The 27334-nt window shown below is 37.4% G+C and overlaps 3 protein-coding genes across 8 annotated transcripts in view; 2 read left to right on the forward strand and 1 right to left on the reverse strand.

Annotated features, from left to right (window-relative positions):
* Positions 1-3549, forward strand: part of LOC138187771 (uncharacterized) — a 266905-nt gene extending 263356 nt beyond the window's left edge. The window contains exon 17 of the mRNA XM_069128905.1: positions 3538-3549. The gene's annotated coding sequence lies outside the window, so the exon portion shown is untranslated. The remainder of the gene's footprint in view (positions 1-3537) is intronic.
* Positions 1-26439, forward strand: part of LOC138187484 (serine-rich adhesin for platelets) — a 64732-nt gene extending 38293 nt beyond the window's left edge. For 3 of the 5 annotated variants that reach the window (XM_069128320.1, XM_069128319.1, XM_069128322.1), the window contains 2 exons: positions 20687-20823; positions 21641-26439. In XM_069128320.1, coding sequence (XP_068984421.1) covers positions 20687-20823; positions 21641-24157 — 2654 coding nt within the window. In that variant the 3' untranslated portion in view covers positions 24158-26439. Of the gene's footprint in view, positions 1-116; positions 308-20686; positions 20824-21640 lie in introns of those variants that run through there. The other 2 variants (XM_069128321.1, XM_069128323.1) reach the window with 2 other exon arrangements.
* The window catches only part of Ror (tyrosine-protein kinase transmembrane receptor Ror), a 349227-nt gene that overhangs the window by 236977 nt on the left and 84916 nt on the right, over positions 1-27334 (reverse strand). The window lies entirely within an intron of this gene.

Below are 27334 nucleotides of genomic sequence, written 5' to 3' on the forward strand. Positions count from 1 at the left end.
CCAGCGCAGGCACAGAGCAAATCCCGGTGTCGGAACATTCATATTCGCTGTTGAACGACGCCAAGCCGGTGCATCCTCGTTGCGAAAGCACGTGACTGCACCAGCAAAATTAGCATACGCGGCGAACGCGATCCGGCGCCGAGATCGTCAGAAAACTCGAGTTGACAACGCGACAATGAACCGTTCCCGAGAAGAAAAGCAAATCGTGATAAAACAAGCTGCAAACGTGCGCGATCCATGAGAAACGTTGTTTTCTTTTCGATCTATGACCGGTGGTACGTTGTTTGAACACGACTGATGCAAGACAGTGAGTAGAGTTTATGAATCTATCGATTGTTCGAGGCAAAAGTGACAAATCTATCGCTCTTCGTGCAAAAGTTCAAGTTTATTTTAGTTCAGAAGAGTTTGAGGTGGATATTCTCTGTTAGTGACGCATATGCTGCGTCGATTATGCTCAGTTATTTAAGCAATGCTGTTGACATAATCGTTGGATTGTACTTTCTTTGAGTTTTAATACAATATAGTTTAAAAGATAATGTGTTTGAAGAAATATTGTTGCGTGAAATATGTATAATAGATAGACGTAGTAAATAGCAACGAATATGTTAATAGTAGTGCGAATTATCGCAAGAGTTTTCTTATACTTTACGGTTCTAAGTTTACGAAAAGTGTATTTTTGTTGTGGAATTGATAGCTCGTGTATGCGGCGGTATAATTTTGACGGTATGATTTTAACTGACGTTTACGTTCTCTCGTGGTGAAAAGATGACAGATGGTTTATATAGGTGAATTTACAGAAAATAGCATAGAGTGGAATTTGCTGAAGTTTATAATGGCGTGCATTGTCATGAGATTTTTATTCGAATCTGCAGTTTCTCAAAGAGTGCGAACCTTGGAAAGATATTGAGAAGTTTTATATAACAAAATGTAAATGTGAAAGAAAGTGTCTTTTGTGTTAGCGAGAGAGTAACAACTGACATTGTGGTAAAGTTTTCATTCAAGACTTTAATTTCCATTGTTTTCGAAAGTTACGTGTTTTAAGAGAATATTGAGAAATCCTATAAGACATTAATGTGGAGAAAACAAACTTTCTCGACGTGGAGTTAACGACAGATTGCATAGTTATTACTAGTAATGATATTCATTTGAATCTTTATCCTACCGAAATTTATAAACCTCGACAAGAAGATCGAGAAATTTAATAAATAATTAACGAAGAGAAATGTCATCTTCTTGTTGTTGGTTCGATGATGGTGAAGATTTCATTGAACAATTTCATATTTTCTAAAGATCCTTACTCTTAAAAATAACAAACTCGTGGTCGAGATTTGCACTTGAAGCAGAAGTTACGTCAATGAAGATCTCATCTTATGTTTAATTTTGGAGCTTAGGAAACTTATGAAGTTGAACATGAGAAAATACGATGACCAGCGCGATTCGTGAGTCATTCTACTAAGAATTCTTCACATAAAAAAGCAAACAACAAGTCATACCCTTAGCTGGTATTTACATAACCAAACCATCATTTTCATTTAGAATTTTAAATTACGTTAATGTCTGTTTAGAAAAGTTTGAAGTGGATGAAAACGATGTATGGCGTGAAACACGTGGATAAAGATTTGTTTCTTCTCCTGAACCATATATATATATTATTTTATTTTATTTACCATACGCATATTTCAATTTTTCTTTCATACAAATTCTATATTTTAGTCGTCGTATAATTGCAGGATTAAAGTATTAGTTTAGGATTAAAGATGAAAACTTACATAACATTCATGAAATGCACCGTTTGAATTTAGAGTTGCTACGATGATGGATCACATTGTCAAAAATTTATTCGACGAGGATGCAAATTGGTTGCTACCGTGTTTCAGAGTACTTGATTAGGTTTCGTTAATTGTCCTGCAGGAACGTCGCATAGAGGAGTTAGTAAATTAAAGGTCTTTGTAGTTCTCCGCGAGCAAAAGCACGACTGTAATCTTGCCGAGTGCGAGGGAGCGTAATGGTATTATAACACTGACTAATTTTATAGACAATGGTAATGGTTTTTCTCTGCTGAAGTGATTACTCATTAAATTGCAGACGAGTCACGTATTTCACGTTTAATCGCAATTATTATTGTCGTACACCTACTATCGATAATTTCTGTCTGTCTTCTCTCAGATTAGACGAAGGTTTTTCATCTTAACGTTTGAACATTGCGCGCTCTGTTGGTAAATAGCCTCGTATATGAATAAACCTTTGTATGAATAATTCTTTAATTACTTTGAAGAAGGGAAACAACTGTTAACCCTGACTATAAGAAAATCGTATAAAATGAAGGATCATAAAGTAGTAAAAAAATATAGAAGAAAAACCAAACAACTAGTCGTTCGAAATTGATCTTTATGCAAATTTTTATCTTTACGAATACAATTAAAGAAATAAGGATTCACTTTATCTATTAAACATGAAAACGAATATTCTCCCTCAAATATTTTACATATCTTTACAAATTATATACATTCAGTCAGCTTCTGTAGAGTGATACTTTCAGTTTCGTAGAAATGCATAAAAATCCGCGGATCTGATTATTCGAGATCCGTCAGAAAACGAAACGAAGTTAGAAACTTTGGAAAAGAACGAAACGCCGGTCTATAGAAATTTCCTAAAAGCGTAACTCGCGAACCAAATTCCGCGGGAACCACCTACCGTGAAAGTCAAACAAGCTTTGTGTCGTCATTTCGTCGTCTTTAAGAGCGCATTAATTGCCCATTTGCCGACAAAAGCGGACAGAAATAACCAGCGACCCCAAAACCGCGCGTAATTTGCCGGCTCGTGGACGGAAAAATCGCCGAGGGCAAACGCGTTGTGCTATTTCCACGTGTGCTGTCGGTTTCTCGTTGCCGGTAGAAAACCCGTTGTCGGCTTTTGAAACAACTTTGGAAACCTAACTCGGTCGCTTCACGGACTTGCAGCCCTCGGCTTGCTTGAATTGCGTTGCAATTCCACGCTGCGACGCAATCCTCTCGTCGTTCTTTTCAATTTGCATACGATCACGCCTCGACCGAGTAAAAATCGCGCAGAAACGTTGTCTCTGCCTGTTGTAGCTGAATTTTGAAGGTTTTCGTAGATTTGAAAGTGTACTGGCGTTAGAACGTTTGTCGTGTGTTTCTCATCGAATTTTCATGGAATTTTCTTTGATATTGTGTTTTATAGTATGTGGGGCGAGGAAGATTATATTCGTTTTATGTATCGTTGGTTTGCTAGGAAAGTGACGCAATGAGAAATTAGAGGAAAAATTTTTCAAACGAATGATTTCAGATAGAAGATTGTCAATTTCTCAATTATTTAACGATCTTTTTAAATGATTGCAGCGTAGATTTATTCAGCTGCATTTGCAACTCGTCCCGTCTAATCACTGTCTTTGCAGTTGCATCCCATTTAGGTTAACGAATTGTAAATTCGTCTGACACTCGTAATGTACGCATAAGATAATTTCTACATGCTATCTCCGTGATAAATTAATGTTACAGAGCCGAGTTTGAATTTTAGATGAGATGGTTGTTGGTTTAGCGAATCGCAAGTTACATCTAAGGTTGACATACCCTTAGTTGGATTCACACTCTTGGTTTGCATACTCTGGACTGGTTTTGCACTCCCTTTGAGTTGAAACTCTGCATACGCATTTCGCCTCTCTTTCTCGCATTTCTATATCAATTTTGAAGAAGTTTCTCTAACTTCTTTTATCGTGTTAGTCACTATGAATGCAACGTTAGAATGTAATTCTGTGATTGAAAATATGAATTACAAGAATTAAGTACGAATAAAAATGAAATATAACGACTAATATGAAATTATATTCATCTTGTTGCGAGCGAGTAATACATTGCCAACCAAATGTCCGGAATCACTACGTGTTCCATAGAAGCCAAGAATTTGAAGAAAAATAAGCTTCAACTTCAACTGTGCCATAACTTTTTTTATTCTACTGACTCATTGGCAGATGTTCCAACTTAAGCGTGCAGAGTAAAATAATGCTATATAAAGCCATATTAAATCCTGTTTGGATCTATGGGATCCAACTATGGGGAACAGCGAGTAATTCCAACATAGAAATTCTTCAATGATTCCAATCAAAAACTCTAAGATCCTCAATAGATGCACCATGGTATGTTGCCAACGAAACAATACATCGCGACCTTAAGATACCTATAGTTAAAGAAGAAATATCCAAATTCAATAATAGATATAACATAAAAATTAACAACCATCAAAACCGACTAGTTACTCAATTACTTGACACGACGGATCAGATCCGCAAGCTAAAAAGACACTACCCTCTCTAGATTTAAACATTAGATTCAGCTAGAATCAAACATACGATAATCATTTATTATTCACGTTATAGTACCACGCCAGAATAATTTACTTATAATTCTCAATGAGAATTGATTGTAAACTACTTCCAAATAAAAAACAAATAATTTTTTTTAATCTCTTTCACAGTTAGGATAAATGAAATAGCGTAGGTGGATGACGTGGATACAAAGTGGAAGTTAGAAAAATTATTTCCTATGCAGATGTAGGCGGATGTTCAGAACGATAGAAATATGTACAGATGTAAACATACAACTAGATACAGCAATGAGTCACGTCGCTTGACCATTCTTAATTTTCAGAAATATATAAACTCTTTGTAAATCTTACAATAAAATAAGAACTCTTATAAATAAACTCTTTCTAACAAGTTTTCTTAATGTTGCACGTATCTAAAACATAGCAAATTTCTTCTTCCTTAACATGGTTTGTGATAGATGATAGGTGAAAATTGAATAGATGCTAATATTTGCTCGTTAAATTGAAACTTCCAAGAAACCTAATACCTTCGAATCTAACCACGTAAAGAATACACTTCCACTAAAATTATACGTTTTCCTCGGTGTCTCTCGCCAGTGTAGCAGCCACGTTTTCCGAAAATTCCAAAAATAGACGAAATTATCTGAAACGTAAAACTCGTGTATCCCGGGCGTTCGGCCCTCCCCGCGCCAGAATAAACTAACAAACATCGCTACGGCGGATTAAACGTGCTGGGTCAACGGTAATTTCGCCTTTTGACAAGTTTTCGCCTCTCGCGGTAGCGCGGCGGCGTTTCGTTATCGTCCAGAGAATGACCGCCATAAATTGCCCGAACTGCGAGACTCTCCTATTATCCCGTCGGCGCGCATTTAAAGTTCCCCGCCAAAGTTCCTGGTGAACTCGGAACCGACCATTATCGCTCCGCCATTATCATTATCATTATCATTGTTATTATAATTATTAGTACTATTAACGTTAATATTATTATCGTTTATTTCTTTTTCTTAAGATGCGCCGATATTTATGATAAATACGGAATTATCGTCGAATATTCGCCTTGTTCATCATGTATTTAAGAAATTTCGTACCAATGACCATGTGACCAAGAATAATGATTTTTATGCGCCGATGTGTCTCTATTTTATTTCTCTTTTTTCATCTTTCGAAGGATGGATTTGTCCACTCCAAAGTGCTTTGATCAAGTTAGGACGAGGCGTTGAATTTTCTTTTGTGTAGGGAAGAGTATTATTATTTGTTATTAGAGCTTTAGGTGTGTTTTATTGTTATTATCATCCCTATTTGTACTTGTGTGCTTTTGAAGATTACATGACGTGTTCGTGTTCACCAGCTCGTATCTATATTCTCGTGTTACTGTCGTAGCGTTTTCTCGACTATTGCCGCTCTTTCGAATATCGTAGCTCATCGTACGTTTGAACGAAGGTGTGTCTTTATACCTAGTGTTTTAAAATAACTGGAGAAATTCTTGGTTCATGAATGATAAGTATGACGGATATAACCATCGGTAGTACTGTCACATTCTCTTATTTCCATTGGTGTGAATTTTTATTGCACATGGAGTGTGCTTTTTCATGTTTTCTCGTTCCTTTCGCGTAACGTACGTGTCATTCGGTACCGTAATGTCGATCACGCAGCCTTTCTTTTCTCTTTTGTAATATAAATATATCCGGCCTGTTACATGTAACTGCATCTTATCGATGTGCATTGCTTTGTCCCAATCTAGTTTATAATTTCCATTTTCAACTATCTTTTGTAGCGTGTATTTGTGTTATTATGATTATTATTACTTTACAACGACAACTTGTAATATTGTATTATTGTATTATTACTTTACGAGAAGTTGTAATATTCGCATTTCGAAAGCACAAGAGAAACTTTGTCGAGTAAACGGCATGACCAGAAGTTCGAAGGGAGATCTATAGAGGAAGCCTCGTTCAAGGGTTTTCAAGGGACCATCGAACTTACTGGGGCTAAATTATTTTGCCTGTCGCGGATTTGGATCTCCAACATTGCCGACTGACTTGTCGGACAAGGCCTGCGTATTCCACGTTTTCTACAAGCGTGGTCTTTGTCTTTACATGCGCACGTGCGTATACGTGTAGAAGGGTGTCTACGTGTATATGTCGTGGTTGCAGGAAATTGGGTAATTCTGTTTCGAAAGTGGAGTTCCGTGAAAGAGGGAAGCCCAGTAGCAGGGTAGTTTGGCTTGGAGTAACTTGGACATTGCATTGTTTTCTTTGGAATTGCGGTGGCTCGCTTTGAACAGACACTGTCGAATGGCTTCAACACGTGGTTTGGATTCTTTAAATGATTCTCCGATTACTTTGACGTTTTGAATTTAAAGTTTTCGCAGTTCTCACATTCTTTCGTTATTTCCTGATTATTTGCCAACTTTTATTTTACGATTCGACGTGTGGACCTTTAGATGTGATTCATGGCCTTTTCAGTTTCTAGTACTTTTTGAGATTTTCTTGGCTTTTTTCTGCGATTATTCTTTGGATTTCTCTGGACTTTTATTTCTGATTATCTTACGAATTTTTGTCCGGATTTTCTATCTTTCCTGATTTTTCTTTCGTTATGCTATTTGCCTCTTGTGATCTTCCACTCACTACCATTTCAATATCCTTTAACTTTCCACTCATCATTCTTCGAATCTCCAACGAGATATTAAGTTTACGTAGATTTAATTTTCTTTAATTGTTCCGTAATTATTCTATATCAGATACATTTATTTAACACTTTCGCTACCATTGACGCATATGTTGCGTCATTATCGCTATATGGGTATTATTTAAATATGGGTTTACATTTACGTGTTTCGACAGGACGACGCAGAAAAATAAAAAAGACAATGAACGATACATTGTAATATTACTTGACATAAAGACAACTCCAACGAGAAAAATATGAAATTTCAGAAAAAACTTATTAAATATCTTTTCACTCGATTAATGAATAAAAATTACATTCTTCTGTTCCATATAAAGCTTCATATACCAGTGCAACGAGTATTAAGAGTAGCAGTTTGCTCCAAGCACTGAGAAATCCCACGCTCATAGTCAATAATGAACATAGCGTGGCTCTACACGAACGTTTCTGTTTTTCCATGGACGTTTCTCGGAAGAAAGAAAAGAAAACGAACGCTACCAGCACAGATTGTCCACGATTCCACAGTAAAGATTAAAGATTCAATGAAAGCTTGTCGTCTCGACATTTTACAAATGCTTTCCGGGAACTACTCCTCCAACTTCTTCCAGTTAAAAATACCGACGTCGGTGATTATTCAAAAGCGGGCAAATGGGCATTTTGACATGGTCATGCTTGGGAACGACGTCATCCAGCGTTCTATGGAGCTCCATAACAGGGAATATAGGGTGACTCACTTAGACAACATCAACCTAATTTGCAAATTTGAAATCATAGATATAAAATACAAAAAGGGCAAAGTTGTAGTATAAGTAAAGCAGCGAGCTTTCTAACACTTTTCTAAGCTTTTTTAAGCACGTTTTTAAACTCAGAAACAGGAAATTCAGATTGCAAAAATTATATAGAATCGTGGATTAAATAGAACGCAAAATTGTAACATCTAAGTGACGAAGCAACTGATTTCTAGAAAATTGATATTTCCAGAGTCTGGCGAATTTTAAATGAAGAAGAATTAAGTGCATAAGAGATGTAAATTTTGAGTAAAATCTTGGCTCGAAAATGGCAAATATTTAAATTTCTGGTGTCTCGAATATCTAAACATAGAGGAAAAATCAAGCGGAAATCCTGTAGAGAAATGATGTTTATGTTATTTTCTCTGTGCATCGTTAGAAGTGTAGTGATCACAATTGTTACCACTTTCGTGCTGTATAAATATACAACAATGATCATGTATAAGCTGACTCGAGAACAACATTTCTAAACACCCAGTTATTTTGTATACAGAAATACACCTACTACGATTAGCAAGAAATGAATGAAGATATAAATGGTGAAAAAAGAAGTATGAAAATTGAAAAAAAAATTACAGAAAAATACAACTAATTAAAGTGGAATTTTTAAGAGAAGTTACTTAAATGAACAAAAACGTACGAATAAGAAAAAATACAAAAACTCTAGTTTGATAAAGAAATGATTAGATCGCCTTGAGAAAGAAAGTGTTTAGAAAAGGGCAACAGATTAAAAGGAAATCAGAATATGTTCACTGCAGATAGTTGAAACCAAAATTTCGACACTGTGGCAATGTATCTTGCACGAAGCTCTTCAGCCAAGATTTATCGATACCTACGTGATACCGCCTTTTCCTACAGGGACACCCTGTACGCTTGCTCCGACGATAATTTAGTGTCAAGAGAACTGTAGTGGTTGTAAAACTCGAGCGTGCAGCAATACCTCGAAGCCTGTCTGTTGCTCGAAACCATAAACAACGATCTCTTATTTCGACGACATTCGCTACGTCTGTGTTTTTCGCAGGTGCAGCCGAACGTGCAATAAACTATATTCGACAAAAGAATATGATAGTCGAGCCGAGGAACTAGGATTTCTGTCCAAGACGCCATAACTTGTCTGAGAATTGTCGATTTACGCGACACGTTGATTCTTTCGAGTGTTGAATAGCAAACGAGGACAACCAGGGCTACCTCCTTCGCTTTCCAGATTGCAAATCTTGGAAAGTATGAAATGTCAATGCTTGCCGATTTTCTGATTTGCATATTAATTTTACATTTGTTAAAAATTCAGTATTAGAATTTTCCAATAAACTGAACGATAAATTCCGTGAAACTTCAATTCACAATATTATCGATTAACCTTGTATATCATTGCATTTATTATATTTTCTATTTTTCATGTAAAAAAAGGTACATTCCATAGAGAATAAAATAAAACAATGTCGTGACGATGAAGATTGTTTTTTGAAATTAACGCTTGCTTGTGATATTAAATGCTGCAATTTCGAGAAAGTTTTCCATAAAGTACTTGATAAAGAATTTGACGAATAAACTAAAATAAAATAGAATAATGTGGTGACGATGAAGATTGTGTTTTGGAATTAACGCTTGCTTGTGATATTAAATTCTGTAGTTTCGAGAAAGTTCAGGAAGCTGAACAAGGCTTCTCACTTTGAACACGCAAATTTCGAAAGTTCACGCTGCCCTGGACACGGTAAAATTCGAAGATAAGATCGATTTCTAAGTAATTCTACTTTGCACGACTACTTAACCGGTCCTTGCTTTGAAGTTAGAAACAGCCAGTGCTTCATCGAAGATCCATCCTCTTATAGCGAACTTAGCGGATTAGGAAACTTACGAAGATCCTGAAATATGACGCCGTGGGTGAGATGTAGATAGGAGCACTACTTTAGCCTTAGAATGGAGAAAATCCTGAAACAATCTATCGTAGAAAGCTAAAGTTAAATACATTAAATTACGACAATGAGCGTTGAAGTTAGATAACATTACCATATCCAAGGATTATCTAATTATTAGCCTGCTTTGCATTTGAAACAGGAAAATGTGCATAGACAATGGGGACTGTCGTAAATTCTCACTCATAATCCATTAGTTGTCACGATTAAACTGTGGATGTGCATGAAAATTCACATTTTTTTTTTTTTTTTTTAGTATAACTCAGGAAAGAAAATTCAAGAACAGATTTGTTTCTCCCATCAAATATCACAATGAGCTTTATTCTTTGGATATTTTATTTAGATGAATTGGCTTTTTATTCGTTTCTTTACTTCCAAATTTCATATAAATTTTATTTGTTTCATTTAGACGCACTTATGTTTCATATTTGACGTTTATTTGTGTTTTAGTAATTATATTCGTACGGAAGCACATGGAATACTAACGCAACGATTTCTAAAAATTATTTAATCACACAGAACTTGAAAATACGCTAAATTAAACGTACGAAGACTAAAAGTATTGTAAAGGACGATGATATCAATTTTTTAAAGTAGACGAGTCTTGGAAAATCTATTTGATAAAAAGATTTGATTTGATAAAAAGAAAGGAATAAAATTCGCACGAACGTAGGTTAAAAATAAGTATAGAAATTCTAAAAGGCAGACGGAGATGCAGAGAACCAAAAGTACATTCGAATGTTTCTGAGTAATCTAAAAATGGAAAGAAACACTTCAGCCAGCGAGCTTCCACGAGGATTGACTTTAAGATGGCACGCAGGAAACGGGACGTCTCCGTGAACGTCGAAACAGGAAATATCGTCTGATTTATAAGCCCTGGGAGTAACCACCGACTACCTGGAACGTTCGTCATTCTGTCAATGGTACGGTTTCCCTGGGGCGATAGTCTTGCATACGCAACACCGTTAAAAATATAGAACCACTTACTTCATCATGCCAACTTTGAAGAATACCTTCGAGAAGAATATGATGTTTCCACTATTTTCAATTAAAGGGTTTTGAAAATTCAGTATTAGACTGTGGATTTTTATGCAAATTTATATTTTTACGAACACGCGTAAAGAGGCAGAATCTAAACAGAGGTTCGTTTCGGCTATTAAAAATTACGACGAATGTTCTTTCGAATAGTTTACGTATCTTTGTATATATTTTATTTTAAATTTTGTATATTAAATTTTGCATAAATTCGTAACAACTCACAGTTTATGCATCATGTATAAATAAAACTATTAAATCTCATTAATATTTGATTTTGTCAATTTTGAAAATAGGTAAATCACAGGAAAATATATCATTTCTTCTATTTCGCACTGAGAAAGTTCAGATTATGTATAAATTAAAAATATTATCGCGTTAATTGATCGGTTCTACCAATTTTAAAGGCACAGAGAACATTCTGATCCTTCTATTTTGAACTAAAAACTTCGAAATTTACGAGGATAGACATTTATAAATGAAAACTGTCGCGTCACATTGACTTGATTTTATCTACTTTGAAAATAAGTTACAGAAGGATATTCCGTTTCGTCTAATTTCACTTGCAAAGCTTCGAGAACTACGAGAATAGATACGTATAAATTGAAAACGTCACGTTACTTGCTCCGTTCTGCCAATTTTACAAATACGTTCCAAAAAAAATCTTCTGTTCTTTCTATTTCGAAGTGAACAGTTTGAATAATTTTCGAGAACGAGTAGGATATAAATTGGAAATGTCAAATTCTCTCCGCTCTGCCAATATTGTACGTACATTTTAGAGAAGAATATTCTATTTCTTCTATTTCAAACCGAAAATCCAGAAAACTCGATGAAAACAGGTATTCATTAATGTAGACAGACGTGAGTCTGAATCGAGGTAGAAATTATTTGCCGTACGCGAGATCTCTAAATTTTAATATAAAATTCGTCAAAATACAATTAGTATGAAATTTTGCACCAGTCGTGTGTGGATAATTTTAATTCTTCGTGTAAAAATACGAATTTTCATCGAATTCGATAATCTCACGACTGATCAAATTTTAATGTAAATCTCCCTTATTTATTTAATGTAAAACCGTGATCTCTAATTGTCAATTTGGAGTATGAGATACTTGACGGAATCGTTTGTTTCGATCTCAGAATGGTTGAATTCAGAAAATAAATAAAATTGGACATATATATAGTTGTAGACTAGAATCTACAATCTGATCTGGAACAAGCATATTCTACTAACTTCGAAAAATTCTGCTCCTCTTATGAACCTCTAATTATTCTAACCCACATTGGCTATAGAAGTTACTATAGAAACTATTCTTCCTTTATGACATTAGACTTTAGAAAATTTTTTTAATCTCAACTTAATAAAATATTATAAATTGATCAACAAAGGACTTGTTTGAAACTCCTAACGAAAACTTGAAATTTCAGAGTTTTCAAGATAGATTGCTTATAAGACTAGAGGACACACGTTATTTCACATAGGGTGTTTAACCAAAGCTGAAGAACCAAAAAGTATAAAGAAGAAAAATTGTGTAATAATTATATCAAAGTTCCCAGGAAAGTTTTCCTGAGAATTTGCAGAGTTTCAAAAAAGTAGAATCTTCCTGAGTTACCGATGTCTCCTGCGAGAAGATAATCCAACTACATAGAATCTATAATTTCTACTAAACGCTTTTTCCGAATTTCGTTTCCAAAATGAAGAAATCATGTCCGCCTCAATTGCAGATCTATCGATATCATTACGATCCGAAAGAAAACGAAAGTGTATCGATAAACCTGATTGAAAACAGGTTTATACTAAACATTTCCGATTTAAGAAGAAAGCTAATTAAACATTTTCATTTTACAAAAGAACAAACCGTCTCGTTTACGACTATAAGTCACGTGTAATATGCTCGTAAATCAATTTTAAATTTATAATTAGAATTTCAGAAGAATGACTAGATACAATATGTGACCGCGAGTCTGATCAAAAACAAGCTTATTCTACTTAAAACCATCCAACTGTCGAGCCGTTAGAACTTCTGTTTCAAGCCCATCCGATTCATCGAAAGTTTAGCAAAATACGCTAAAACGAGTATAAGGAAAACATATAGCGAAACTATGTATCTTCAGAGAACAGAGTTACTTCGCTCGAAACTCACGATCATTGAAACAACGATATAATAGTCGCTTCTCGAAACGACCAAGGACGCTGCAGACACAATAAAACGGCAATTAGCGTGCTCGAGAAACCGAGTCTCGATTCATCATTGGTCGATCTCGTTGAAATATCAACGCTTCGAAGGAATGCTCGCAGAGGCGGATTAATCTTCGCGCGGGAGGCGACGAGTTAATTAACGCGGGTTATAAATACGAAAGGCAATCTGCATTATGGTAATCGGTTCCTCGAGTTTCCTGCGAGCTTGCCACGTCGTCTCGCCTCTCTCAAACCCGATCGCGATAATTTACACGGGATATTGGCGTGATCTAATTTTGGCCGCTGGCAGACGCCCGTGTCACGTTCGATTACAAGCTTACAAGCTTATGGCTTAGGACCGACCGTGCCATTAAGCATAGACGATCGGCATTTTCCCTAGTAATACAGTTACTGTCGTTGGTGCAATCTTTGCAGGCTCTATGAAAGTCTTTCATTGACAGATCAGTTCTCGTTTTGATGCGAAATAAGCGAATGCAATGGAAGGAGATTTAAAGTGCAGGATTCTGTTCTCCTCGGTTAAAATGTCCTATCTATTATTTCGAAAGATGCAAGGAAACCGAAGATCTGTTATTTCTTTGTGCTTGTAATAATATAACCCAATTTGAATATCATAAGTTTATTCGGGTAAAAAACCCGGGGAACTTTAAATATTTCAACGTATCGTGAAAAATAAAGAGATGAAATGAGAATGGATAGAAGCGCAAAGAAATGTAAAGTCTGCGGTTTGGAATTTCAAATTTCAAAATTCCCGTTGTTTCAGCTTCGGTAATCGGTCTGAAATTCAGAAAATCTGACGTTCTTTCTTCTAATATCTACAATTTCATCGTTATGGCGCGTTAATATGAATGAATATCATTATACTTCTTACTATTATTATTGAATTACTCTTAATTTCCTCTTTCTACATTCTCAACCACGATACCTCACAAGGATTTCAATAATTTTTTTCATCTAAAAATATTCTCAATTACATTTTTTCCCACGTTCCAGCTTGTATTATTTAAAGTGTACGATTTTACATTTGAAAATAATAATACAAAAATATAGTTTCGAACGTCAAAATTGAAATATTCCCACTGTTTTAGAACCAAATATTTAAACTTGTTATCTGAAATGTAAAAACTCTGGCAATTTTGCCCTTTCGGTAATTCACATCAAAATGAATATCTTCTGACCCTATTAATTTTCTCTTTCCACCGTTTTTCACTTGTACACGCCGCAATAATTCCAATAATTTCATCCCTCTCAAAATATTCGCTCAACCGTCGTTCCAAAAAGAACCTGTTCCAGCCAAATCTCTGCACATCTTTCGGCTCGTTATGTCCGAAATCTAAAAGTTGAAAATCGAGGCTCAACGATTCGCACTAGCTCATTAAAAATGAATATTCAGCGCACCTATCCCTTCCACTGAATTCTGCTGTTTTCCAACCACACCTCGCGGCAGTTTCAATAATTCCTAAAAATATTCACGAGCCGCTTGAACCATCCACAGAGACCGTCATCCTAAAACCCGGTTCAACTACTCTCTATCTCTGCCGATTCTCTGGTTCGTTAACATCGGCCGTAAATATGACGGGCAAACAGGCGCGAAGTTTTCTTGCGGAGGGGCGCGCGATCAATCAAGCCGGGCTTACGCGATTTCTTGTTTTTAGCTCAAAGGGGAGGGAAAACACAGCCCACGGCCGTTTCCTCGCCGTTGCTCGACGTTCGTTTGCATCCACGGGACGCAATTTCCATTTTTCAAAGGGGCCAACGTACGCAACCCAACCCCGATGGAAACTTGACGAAACCAAATACGCGGCTCGCGCTGCTGCTTTGATCAGTTTCTTCTTTAACAGAGAGAACGCCGGCCTCCGTGTTTCCTCTCCTTTTTCCATCGAGCATACCAATCTCCGAGTTAATGTACGTCGTCTCTGTTTATGTACCTCTTCCGGTCTAACGCAGTTGCGATCGACAAAACCTTCCCTCGCCGGTGAAATAATTAATATAGAGCTGGAACGGAGAACCACGAGCTGCGTTTTTGTTTTCTATGGTTTGGTAGGAGGCAGTACGGCGAAATACGACGGTTGTCGTGGCAATTGCACGCTCAAGTCTCGCGTTAATTTGACAGGAGTTATGTGCACCATTTTCTGCTCTGGACTTGAATTAATTGGTAGCATGTTTGGAGGGTAAGAATGGTTTCAGCCAGGACAATATTTTAGGACGAAAGGTTGACAGGGTCTCGTTAATCCAAAGTTGATGATTTTGATTTGCACTCGATAGTTGAGAGATAATCTTGCATCCTACGATTTTCGCTAAGAATATATGAATCCGGTTCGAAGCTTCTGGCTAATGCTGTACATTTTCTATGTCGATAAGATAGTTTTTAGACGATGTTGAGCAATTTTCGTATTAAATTCGTTCGTAAGACGGTCCCGTTGAAATGGAAGCAACGGCAACGTTGGAAGATTTTCCGCGCTTGAAAAATGGCTGAATGTTTCAGCAGATAGAAAAATACGACGAAATAAGGAATACTCGGTGCATGACAAACTAGCGTTACGAGCCGTGAACACGTTCTTCCGTGTCATCTTTACAAATATCACTCCCACGGAGCCCTGACATTTCGCCAACGCGGAAATCCTTCTGGAATAAATAACTTGCTGGAAAGGACGATGTTACGCTACGATATTCGCCCAAATCGGTAACATGTTCACATTTTAAAACAGCTAATTGAAATAGAAATATTAAAGCATACCTGGCAACTTGAAGTATTAATTTGGTAAAATATATTTTTTCTGACATTTCAAAGTAACAATCGTTAATAGGTAGATATTTCCTTCGATCCGGATATATTTAATAAATATTTCTTCGCAAATAAACCTCTACATTAAACAAGAATTTAATTCTATATAATTAACCTATCACTATAGTTAACATACCTAATACCACGGTATAAAAATCATTCCATGCACTAAATATAATAAAATAAGCCACATCCCACAACATAATACAAATAAAATACTATATATAAATAATATAAATAAATAAATAAATGTAAGAACCAAAGAAGCATCGCTTATCGTATAGTATAATTTTCAACGAATTTCAAAGAACCGTAACCTATCTTCAACAAGACAAAAACTCACTATTAAATCATCCTGCGTAAAACTAGAATATATATGTCTTGCAAAACGAATTTACATACACTCGTAAACCCAAAGTATCGTCTCAAGACCGCGAGATATGATGCTTATAAAAGTCATTTAGCCTGTAAATACGATCGCACATTACACGCTAACATCACTATGATTCATCCCTAGTTACGATCTCTTTTCACAGTTACCAGGTATGTAAATATGAAACCGGAATTTTTGTATAGAAAATACACGTTTATTGTATGAAAATGATTAAAAATATTCTATTCGAAGTATTGCCCATCGCTAGCTATACATTTTTCCCACCTGTCTGGCAATTGGTGGATGCCACGCCAAAAAAACTGTCGCTCTTTTGAGGCAAACCAGTCATCGAGCCATTTTCGTACATTTTCGTAAGAAGCGAAGTGCTGGTCGGAAAGTGCGTGTCCCATCGATGCAAATAAATAGTAATCGGATGGAGCCAAGTCTGGTGAGTAAGCCGCGTGCGAAAATATTTCCCAACTGAACGCTTCAATCGTTTCCTTGACCGGTTTTGCTGTATGTGATGGTGTATTATCACGAAGCAAAATTGCTTTGTGTTGCCTTTTTTGATATTCTGGTCGTTTTTCACGCAAAGCTTGATTCAAATCGATCATTTGTTGTCGGTAGCGCTCAGTATTAACGGTTTCGCCAGGTTTTAACAGCTCGGTGGTCTTTTTCGGTGGTCTTCCACGTTCTTCGTTCCTCGCGTCAAAATTGCCACTTCTGAATTTTTTAAACCACTCAAAGCACTGTGATTTACCAAGAGCATGCTGACCGTAAGCTTCGACAAGCATTCGATGCGATTCTGCAGCAGTTTTCTTCAAATGGTAACAGAAAATCAATGCTGTCCGCAAATCGTAGTTTCCAGGCACAAAATTTGACATGTTCAACGCTATTGCAAACTATGCTGTTGTATGAAACTTGTATTGTTTTGAGTCGAAAATGTTTGTGAGATGTCAACAAAGACTTTTGGCATCAATGACGCAGTTTAGTGATAACTATATTATCAGCTAGGGCCATCTATAGGCAAATTCCGGTTTCATATTTACATACGTCGTATATTCATTATCCTCGTCAATCTCCATGCTACGTAGATACGTTTCGGCCAATAGACAAGAAACGTTTCGAGTTTGACTCGACTCGACGCGACGTGGCGATTCGTCACAAACCCTTGAGCATCACGACATCGAATGAAACGAGAATCGGTGGAGGAAAGGTTTCTTGGAAGAGATGCACAAGAGGGGATACAACGGGGATGTAGAAAAAGAAGAAGCGGAAGAAAAAAATGCAAACGACCGAGAGATAGAGGCGCGAGATTTAATAGGATCCAAATAGCCGTTGGTGTCCAGCCGGAAAATCCGAATTTATGAACCTCCGGAAGGATTTAATTTATTTAAATTTCCAAGCGGCCAGCGCCGTTTTAATCCTGATTTACCACATGGCTTTTCTTGTTCCACCATGCAATGGGCACCGCGTGCGGCTTAAGCGGCCTGTTATCACGCGGCTGCTTATAAAGCGTGTTTGCGCGGCCGATAAGCGGCCATGAAACCGGACTGGCAGTTTTCGAACGCGGAGATGGATAATGGAGAACGCGCGGCTTCCGGTATCAAACGTTCTAACGGTTTTATGATAGGTACATGATCGGAAATTTTTCACACAATCTCTAGACTGTTTCGAAGGATTTTTTTTTTTTGATCCTATTATGATTCACGAATTTCTATATTTCAATCTCGCTGTTATTTTAATATGCGATATCTGTACTGTTTTAAGGAAATGCTTAATACTAAAACTACCGATAGTTAACACGAAGTTTTTTCTACCACAACGATTGGTCTTTAAAAAATACCTAATAATAGAATATTTTTATATTTATTGATTTATTAGTTTCTTACAGGAGGAATTCCATGTTATGCAGTACATTTTTGGTATTATTAATCCATGAGACCATGATCCCTAAACGAGGGTTGACACATTCATAAAATTGTAGAACCAGTCATTTTGATTGCTGTGGTGTTTCTAGCGTTGGCATCTAGCGATCGATCCAGAATTTTCCTGATAACTGATATCATCATATTGAACGATACGCGGTAAAAATTTAAAAAACGTGTGGGAAGTTGTACAAAACAGATAGCAGAACCCTTTTACACTTTGATAAGTACCAGTCATTTTAACTGGTATTAGTATAAGTATAATTAGTCAATTTGATTGGCGTGGTAGTTCTAGTGTTAACACAAAATGGAAACGGGAAATCGTGCATTCCAATCAGACTTTTGTCACATCTTGACCAAACAAAAATATATATATTTGTTACAAAGACGTAGCAGTCGTTTATGGTCACGCTTAGCTTTTGTATTATTCCAGGCTTTCAAAAAATCTGAGCAAATTATTAGTCTTTGCAATATCATAAAACGAGTTTTCAAGTCGAATAATGGAAAGATTTCTGTGTTCCACGATCCATTCCATATCCATGATCTCGGAGAATAAACAAATATTATTATTTCAATTCTTCTAAACTTCGCTATTCCTAGACAGTTTCCAATGACAAACTATCAAACCGATCATATTATTAGCGTTTAACGACTTTGATCGTATCACGTAGGAGACACAAGAAATGACGAAATTGACAGATGACCGGTGATCTCCTCGCGTCACAGTTCGAACGTTTCACAAATAAGGTAAAGAATTGAACTTTAAATATAATAGTAAAATTTATTGTACGAATCGAACAGAGTGACGGTTCAGAGTGTTAGAACAGAGAATGTCCACAGCTGATTTTAGGAAGATTTATACACTATGGGTTTGACTCCTATGGAGGGGATGTCGCCAGGAGTGTCACCGGGGTCCAGGTCAGAGATGGTCATGATGTTACTGTTTTCTGATACTGGAACACTCTCTACGTTGTTGTTTCGATGACCTGCGAGATGTTCGTTAGAACTCTTTGGTTTCTCTGTCGCTAATTTATAGCTTTGTGACAATCTCCTAACTTAAAAAAGCAACAATCTACGATGCACGCGCAAACATATGGAAAACAAAAGAATCTTTCAGATTAGAAAAATAATGTTGGTGCAATTTTGGATCGCAGCATCCGAAGCAATTGCCACGAATCGGAACCACGTTTACGAAAGCCGAAATCAAAGCTGACGGAACAACGCGAACTTCCCGTACTCCCTACACAGTAACTTCCCACTTATCGTCACAATCCCTTCGCCAGACAAGTGGCAGGCGAACTTCCTGTGCACCTGTATCTCGAGACGCGAAGACAACCGCAGTTCGCGTGTTCTCTCTAAACACCAAGCTTCCTCTACGATGAGGGAGCATCGCATTAATCACTCGAGAACGGCCAACAGACACAATGGAAACAATCCATGAAGTCCATCTAATCGACCTCCTAATCTCCGTTTCGCCGAACGATCGATCAAAAAGCGCGCCTTGGAAGTGCGCGCGTAGGACGAGAAGAACAAAAAGCAGAAGAACGAAGAAAGGAAGCGTCGTTTTATCGTGATTTTTCATTTATTTCGCGGCGTGCCAGCCTTTCGTCGGTTAGATTAGGCTTTGCTGAAACTTTATTCGTATCTGCCGGCTAAGTAATTTGAAGGTCTCTCACCGTGGGTGATTTATCACCAGTTCCTTGACGCACCGAAAGACGAAGGGTTAGAGATTGTTGCCAGGCCTGACCAATGATCGATCGTTTCGATTGGTGCAACGGACGGTCTGTCCGTTACCAGACCGGTCAGATCGTGATTAAGTGATTTCCACGAGAAAAACGAATTCCAAGAGAACACGTGGTGTAGAGTTTTCCGAGCATTTTCAAGCGGATTCAGCGTCGTTGAAATGAGCTTCGAGCCTTGATCTTTGAGGGTTCGAGTCGTGGTTTAACATATAAATGTTCGAAGTCAGTGGGTTCGAATCTGCAACTGTAAGAGCCCTCCTAGTGTACTTAGTGCTTGGGCTTTTGAGCTCGAAGAATCTTTAAATTATTGTGTTTGTGTAGGTGGTTCGTTTCAAACGTGATTAAACTAATTGATGACTCTAATTCGTGTTTTTGACACAATTAAATAAAGTACTTTGATTTGTAGATATTTGTATAGTACCCTCGCTCTTCAACTTTCGTGGCTCCTGTTATACGCAGAAAATTACCGGTACTTTTGCACGAATTTCATTTTACACGGTCAGGAAACGTATTCTTCCATGATCTTTATTGATTTTATTAGATTTACTCGATTTCCAGTGAGTGTTTATGTAGAGGTACGTGTGTTTTCGGGCCTGTGCCCAGTTGTAATCCAAACCTCGAAACGTTAATGAAACTGAAGTGGAACTTGAAAATAAATCGAGCCACAGAGATTGTGTCTTTGACCCAATTGAAAAGAACGTTCGTTTTGAAATACGATACCGACAATGATAACGAGTAAAATTTAATCTGGTTTTCTAAGGAGGAAACACCTATTTGACCTGATTACAGTATAAAATAATAACAATAATAATTATTGTAATTGTTACAATTAATTTGTCAAACGTCTCTTCGCGCAAATTGTAGAGGAATATATTGAAATAAAAAAAAGGGAGGAAAGTAATTTAATTCGATTTCAGGTCAGAACGACATCAAGAAGCTGCGCAGAGAGAACGAGCAGCTGCGTAGGGAGATATGGAGCCTCAGGGACGAGTACGACAAGCTCGAGGAGATCCTGAAGAGGCAAAAGTGCCACCCAGAAAGCGAAGAATACGAGGTAACTCAATGCTAAAGTTGGTTCATTATGAATTGAGACAAGGGATGACTGATCGATTCGTCGATTTTCCAGATTTTGCGTATTTGATTGATAACAGAAACTTTGTTTTCGCAGTGGTATTCTGATTTGAAGGATACTGATGGGAAATTAATGTACGCAAGGAATTAGCGAGAACAAGTTTACAAATTACTTTCCCGAAATCGAATATCGATACATTAATATCTCATATAAATATCTGCTTAGGACTTGCGTGGTCATCAATGAATGATTCTTGACTCTGGAAACAACTCCTTTTCTTAATTTTGTTAAGAAATTAAGATTTCTGGTATTTTCAAAATATACATTCTAGATAAAACCAGTTAATTTACATAATTACTTAAACAATGCTTAAAATAGTTGGATGTTGGACAATGATCTTAAAGTCAATCTTTATCAAAGTATCATATGAGTAACATTATACGTATATCAATCTGTTGTTTCAAAGGATACTTCGACGACTCTATTCTCCTGATTGGTGTAATCGAAACGTTTATAGCAGTGATTCCTTGGCTGTTTTAAGCAGTGTAATAATTGTAGTCTACGTATCAATATATAAAATTTGATTAGTTGCATACAAGAAGACCAGAGAGAAGTTATTACAATTATCATAATGTCCTGATGGAATTAATCAATTTGAATATCGATGTAAAAATTCAGAAGTACTTGTTACGAAATTTATAAAAACTGTATTTTTAATCAAAATTAAAATGTACATGGTATGTACAAAAAATGCCACAGATTAGAATAATTAAGAGATTTAAAGGATTATGCATTTCAGGATCGCTCCGATGAGGATGGCGATCTGCAATCTGATTACTCCTTCGAGGAGGACGAAGAGATCAGCGAGGAGGGCGAAGATACCACCAAAGAACCCGACAAATCTGAGCAATTAGACAACGCGGAAAATCAGAAGATTTCCACAGAGAAAATGACCAGTAACGGCCTCCATAGGCTACACGTAGACTTCGACGACTTATCAGTGGTCGACGAAGAGGAAGAGCCGAAACGAGACAAGGATAAAAAGGAAGTTTCTTCGGAAGATGTTCTGCAATCCAAAGAACAGAAAAGTCCACTTTCTATCCTAAAGTCGAGGCAACTTCACGACAACATCCCCTTCTGTCCTGGCACCTATCAATCATCGACTTGCTTAGGTAGCTCTGCTTACTATAACGAGTATCCTTTCAAGTTCCCAAGCACGCTAAACCTAATGCTGCCTGCTGATGCATCAACGATGCTAACTTCTCCGTGTCCAAGAATAAATGCAGACCGAATAGGCCCAATATCAAGTTTAGCAGGTCCGGCTATAAATGAAATCAACGATCAAATAATACACGCTCCTCCTGTAGGCTGGCAAAGTAACGTTATAATGCCTCAGACACAGGTGACCACGTATGGAGCAACTGATACTGACGGAACACCAAGTATGCAGAGCTTTGGTACAATTCACCAGGAACAATTAAAGCAACAATTCGCATCGACCATCGGTGGTTTTCCTAATTTTCCAAGCTTTGTGCAAAGAAGAGGTGTTGGCCTAAAACTGTCAAATAATCCACTCAACTCGACATTCTTTGGAAATAGTCGTCAGAATTCGGAGAAGATGATTGAAAATGGTTGGAGTACGAATGCAAATTTGTCAAATATGAAGGGACCAACGGATTTGAGTGCTAGTGATGCAACAAAGATAGAGACAGAAGAGAGTCCTGGGTTATCAGGAACCGAGAAACCGAAGCATTTTTTTGCCCCACTGCCTTCGAAATTAAAGAAACAGACTGAAGAATCCTCGCCGACTGTCAGTCACTTTGGAACCGGGAATAGTTCTAGTAGTGGCAAGACTGGATCCACTGTAATCTCGAAAAGTCAGTTCACATCTCAGAAGGGATCAGTTGATCTGTACGTTGATGGAGCAATTCCATACGAGGGCAATCTGTTGAATGATAAAAGTGAACAGAGGACGTTCCTAAGTACAGACAACTTACTAATCGCTGAAGTCAAATCAGGTACGACCAATCAATTGACAAAGTCGATGTCGTGGCAGGATTTACCTAGTAAGTCTCAAACCGCTTCGGTCAATCAATCTAACAGTAAGCAGCAAATATTGACCCGAAGTGACAACACTTTGGACAATATATCAGACTCGAAGCCATACAAATCGTACCTGAACGTCACTCTGAAGGCGCCTCGCGTGGAACAGGCAGTGAGCCCCGACATCCCAGAAATCCCCAAGTTACCCACCATAGACTATCGACTCTTCAAGAACCCCTTTCTACGAAGTTTCGAGCCGTCTACCAGCTACATGAACCAGAACAACGTCACCAGACCGCTGTCCGTCCAAGTGAACGATGACAACCTGTGCTGCTACCCACCACAATCTGAAGTGCCTACCTTCAACAGAGTTCCTTTTTCAGAAAGGTACAGACCGGTTCAGTCTGACAAGAACCGTCTCTTAATCCCATCTAACCAACTAATGAATGGAAAACTGATGTCTCCAACGAGCAAACCTCAGATTCAGGTAACGTCTTTTGAGAGACCGAGTCCGCATACTCTAGTAGGTCCACCTACTCCTTACGAATTCAACACTATGCGTAGGTTAAATACCAATCCCTATTTACATACACAGAATTTGTATCAGAACGTGCCATTTTTGCCAAGAGGAGGCTTGTATCCACAAAGAGGGATGATGTACTACGACAACCTAACATTGAAGGTGCCAGCTCAGACGCAGACCTCCATAGATGGAGATTCTCATCAAGAAGACGAACACGTGTTTTCTCACGAAGAAAGTGTACCGAGTACACCAAGTGGACGTAGGAAGAGAACGAGCAAAAAAGAGAAGTGTAGTGCCAATAAGGAGCAAAATCCTGCGTCACCTACTGTTCAAAGGAAGTATAAGAAGCAGAGTAGCGTCACGTCGTCGGAAGTACCAGAGTCTCCTGGAAAATCGACACGAAAGAAGCCTACGAGACTTAGTATTACTACGACTACATCAGAGGGTCAGGAGGATAAAAACGAGAGCAGATCGTCTTCGTCTGGTCAAGATTCGCCCAAGAAGGAACAGATGAGAAGGGTGTCTCTCTACTTCAACGCTAAGAAGAGGCCTTCGTTGACTTCAATGAGGACAGTTAGAAGTGGCAGCTTGGATATTGGTAGAGAAAAGGAGGCGATGGTGCTGAATTCAGAGAGGGAGAGGACTAATTCTGTTAGCAGCAGAGAGATTGGCAGCGTGAAGGCAAGGAAAGCAAGTACCAGCAGTGGAAACGTGCCTTGGTGCGCTTGCTGGGGCAACGGGTGTGTTTAGGGAGTCCGTAATTGGTTTTATTGGTGGCTCTGGCTGGATCTAATTAAACGTTCGAGTTTTGTTTATGTTGTGGCTTGGCTTATCAGCGTGTGGCCCTCGGGTTTCATTTTAATCAGCCTGGCCTGATGTGGATGGAATGTCTTGCGGGGTCGATATCTTTGAGGAATGTGAGAGTGTTTAATTTATTCGGTCTGTATTGTGAGCCAGCGAATCTATAGTTCGACCAAACGAGAGTGATACTAATTGTAAGAGGAATTTAGAATAAATAGTCCAAACCATCAGACTACGTTTCTAATTGTACGGTGTACTTTAATTCGATACATCTACAGTATCGTTTTATCAAAGAAAACTTCTGCCGCTCATTGTTTATGTAAAGAATCATATATTTAATCGAATCTCTACTTGTCATTCAATACACTAGCAGAGTAACTAATTAGTTCCATCGTTTCAATCTTATGCAAATTATTGGTTCTAAAATGAAACACCCTCGAAGTAGAACTGTTACAGTATCTCCTCTGATAATTCAATTTGATTAAATAATTAAATAAGAATATCTTTGAACTTCCTCAAATGCTTCTGTGTTACCAGCAACTTTAATAGCACATTTTCCAAATGTAGACCTCATACGAAATTGTAATATTTTTATTATAAATCATTTCAGTATTTCACACATCTATGTATCACACATCTATGTGTTTTACAGCAAATTTCTTCATCTTCGATGTATTTGGTAATTGGCGATAGAACGAAATTAAATGGATAGTTTTTCCCACTAAAATTCAAAGTTAAAAAAGAAGAGCGGTATTTTATATGCACCGATGTAATAATAATTCTCTACTCTTAAATTGGGCGGATTCTTGGATAACCAAGGAAAATATCGGACAGAAAGCTAGCATGCTCCAGGAGGAGTCGTATCGACCTTCACTTCAGCGTAACTATACTATAGGGCAACCGCTGTAGCCAATGGGGGAGGTCGTAAAACTAGCGCCGGCAGAACCAGGACACCATAAAACCCGTTACCGTTCAGGTGACAGTTGCAACCGTGGTGCTCTTGCCAGGAATACGGAAGCACAGTCTCTGCCCTCTCACGATGCTTAAGGCGCAAGTGGATCGAATCAGGGGATTAATATTTAACGAGGAACCAGACGCGGAGAAGCCAGACCACGTCAATGATCGCCTCGATAAAAGTTCCGTGAACTGTGCCAGTAAAAAGTCCTGGTATTATCCAATTTTATATCGATTACTCTTAATACCGATTCTAAGAATAATGGAATGAAAGGATGGAATAAAAGTTCGATTTTCTATTCGTTCGACTAACCAGTTTGAATTTAACCCTGCTGCGATCTTCTTTTATTTTCTGTATATTTTAATCCTATTTTTATTTTAATCGGATAAAGAGCTTTCTAGTAGGATTTAAGAAAATTTAAGAAAGAAAAAGCTGAAGAAATTTCCTAACGGTAGAAAAATACGACTGGGAGAAAAATGATTCATAGAAGGCGGCAAAAAGCTTAAGCTTCGACGTCAGTTACTACGTTAAGAAATAATACGTCTGCGCATTTAATTTAAGCTTAAGGGGCGATATTCATTAAAAAAGTTCGAAAGTATAAATTGTTGTAAAGTGGAACGAAGTCTGTTTGATCTTTCAAATCTTGCGTGATTTCAAATTGATGTACGTAAGTCAGACAGATTGGTTTTTATTTATAATGTAATCTCTAAGAGATGTAAATATAATTTTAAAGTAAAGTTTAGATCGTTTAGAAGGAATATTTATGTTTGACAATCGTATAAAGTTTATTAAAAAGTAATAAGATAAAATGTATTTTTCGATGCGGGGTTTCGGAGTGCTGTTGTTTAACAGAAGCCGAAGAAACACCAATTTTCTTTTCAATAGATAAATAAAATTGTAGGAAATTTAGCAATATTATTATAATATAGAGTAACTGCAATTTGTGAAAATTTCTTTTACAAATATATTCTCTTTGTACATAAAAGGTAATATTTCTTAAAATATCCTACGAAAAGATGTAAAAAATCATTCGATGTAAAAAAGCTATGTAAAATCTCAGTCAAATTAGCTGGACAATATTTTCTAATATTTCTAGTACTGTGCCTAGAAAAATCCAATCAACGATTTCAACTAGACTTCGTATACGTGTAATTGGCTAGAGTTGAGAGAAAAGTGCGATATCTTCGTTACTCTAACAATCTCTAATGTGAAATTTCATACGAATATCCCAGAAAGATTGTACTTTTCAATAAAATTAATTTCCATACTCTCATCCAACAGCTATTCAATATTTTCCATATCCTTCAATAAGAGATTTTTCATTCCCAGAAATTATTTACGAATTTAAAATCATCCTTTCTATTTATACTTACTCCAACTGAATGATCCCCTTAATCCATTAATAAAAAAAAAAAAGAAATAAATAATAACTATTCATATCGACTGAAAACTGATTCCACTTCGAATCTCCGCTTTTGTACTCGAGATATTAATATACTAAAAACATCCTGCAATTTGCGTCCAATTATTTTCCGATCCCCAAAGCTTTATTTGATACTACCCGCAATTTTTTCCCCATGGCTCTTAACAAACCACCATGGTACACCGGCTGAGGAATTACAACGGGGCAGACCCTTGTATTTTCGCCGAGTCATTCATCCTTCTCGGTAATTCATCGAATTATTGATTATTCTACGCAACTTACTCGAAGAGCCCGATTTATTAATGGGTCTGGGTGCGAGGGGGTTTAGCGAGTGAGCGCGCAAGTTAAAGGCAAAGTTGGCGAGCATCTCCCGCGTAAACTTTTCCAGCGTTCTCTGTTCCCGTTATTCCATCCTCCAGCAACTTCTTTCGCCGTTGCCTAAAAGACGCGGAGAGTGGAGCAGAAATTGAAAGAAATCGAAAGAAAGGAATCGGCCAGGTAAATTGAATGTACTTACAATTAAACGCGCCGCTTCTTCTCTCTTTTCTCTCCTTTGCCATTCCGCGGGAAGGAAAGTTTAAGAGCATCAAGAGGGAGGAAGCCATGAAATGGAAAGAGGAAACTTGAACCGCGGTCGGAGATAATTTCTTTCCGCGAAATGTTCTTTGATTTTTTTCAATAAGCCGGATTTTCAAACGAAATTATATTTATGCGCGAATTTGTATTTATGGAAGTTCCGTAGCTTTAA

This window comes from Bombus flavifrons, chromosome 15, assembly GCF_040668555.2.
Source record: "Bombus flavifrons isolate JBK064 chromosome 15, iyBomFlav1_principal, whole genome shotgun sequence".
Lineage (NCBI taxonomy): Eukaryota > Metazoa > Arthropoda > Insecta > Hymenoptera > Apidae > Bombus > Bombus flavifrons.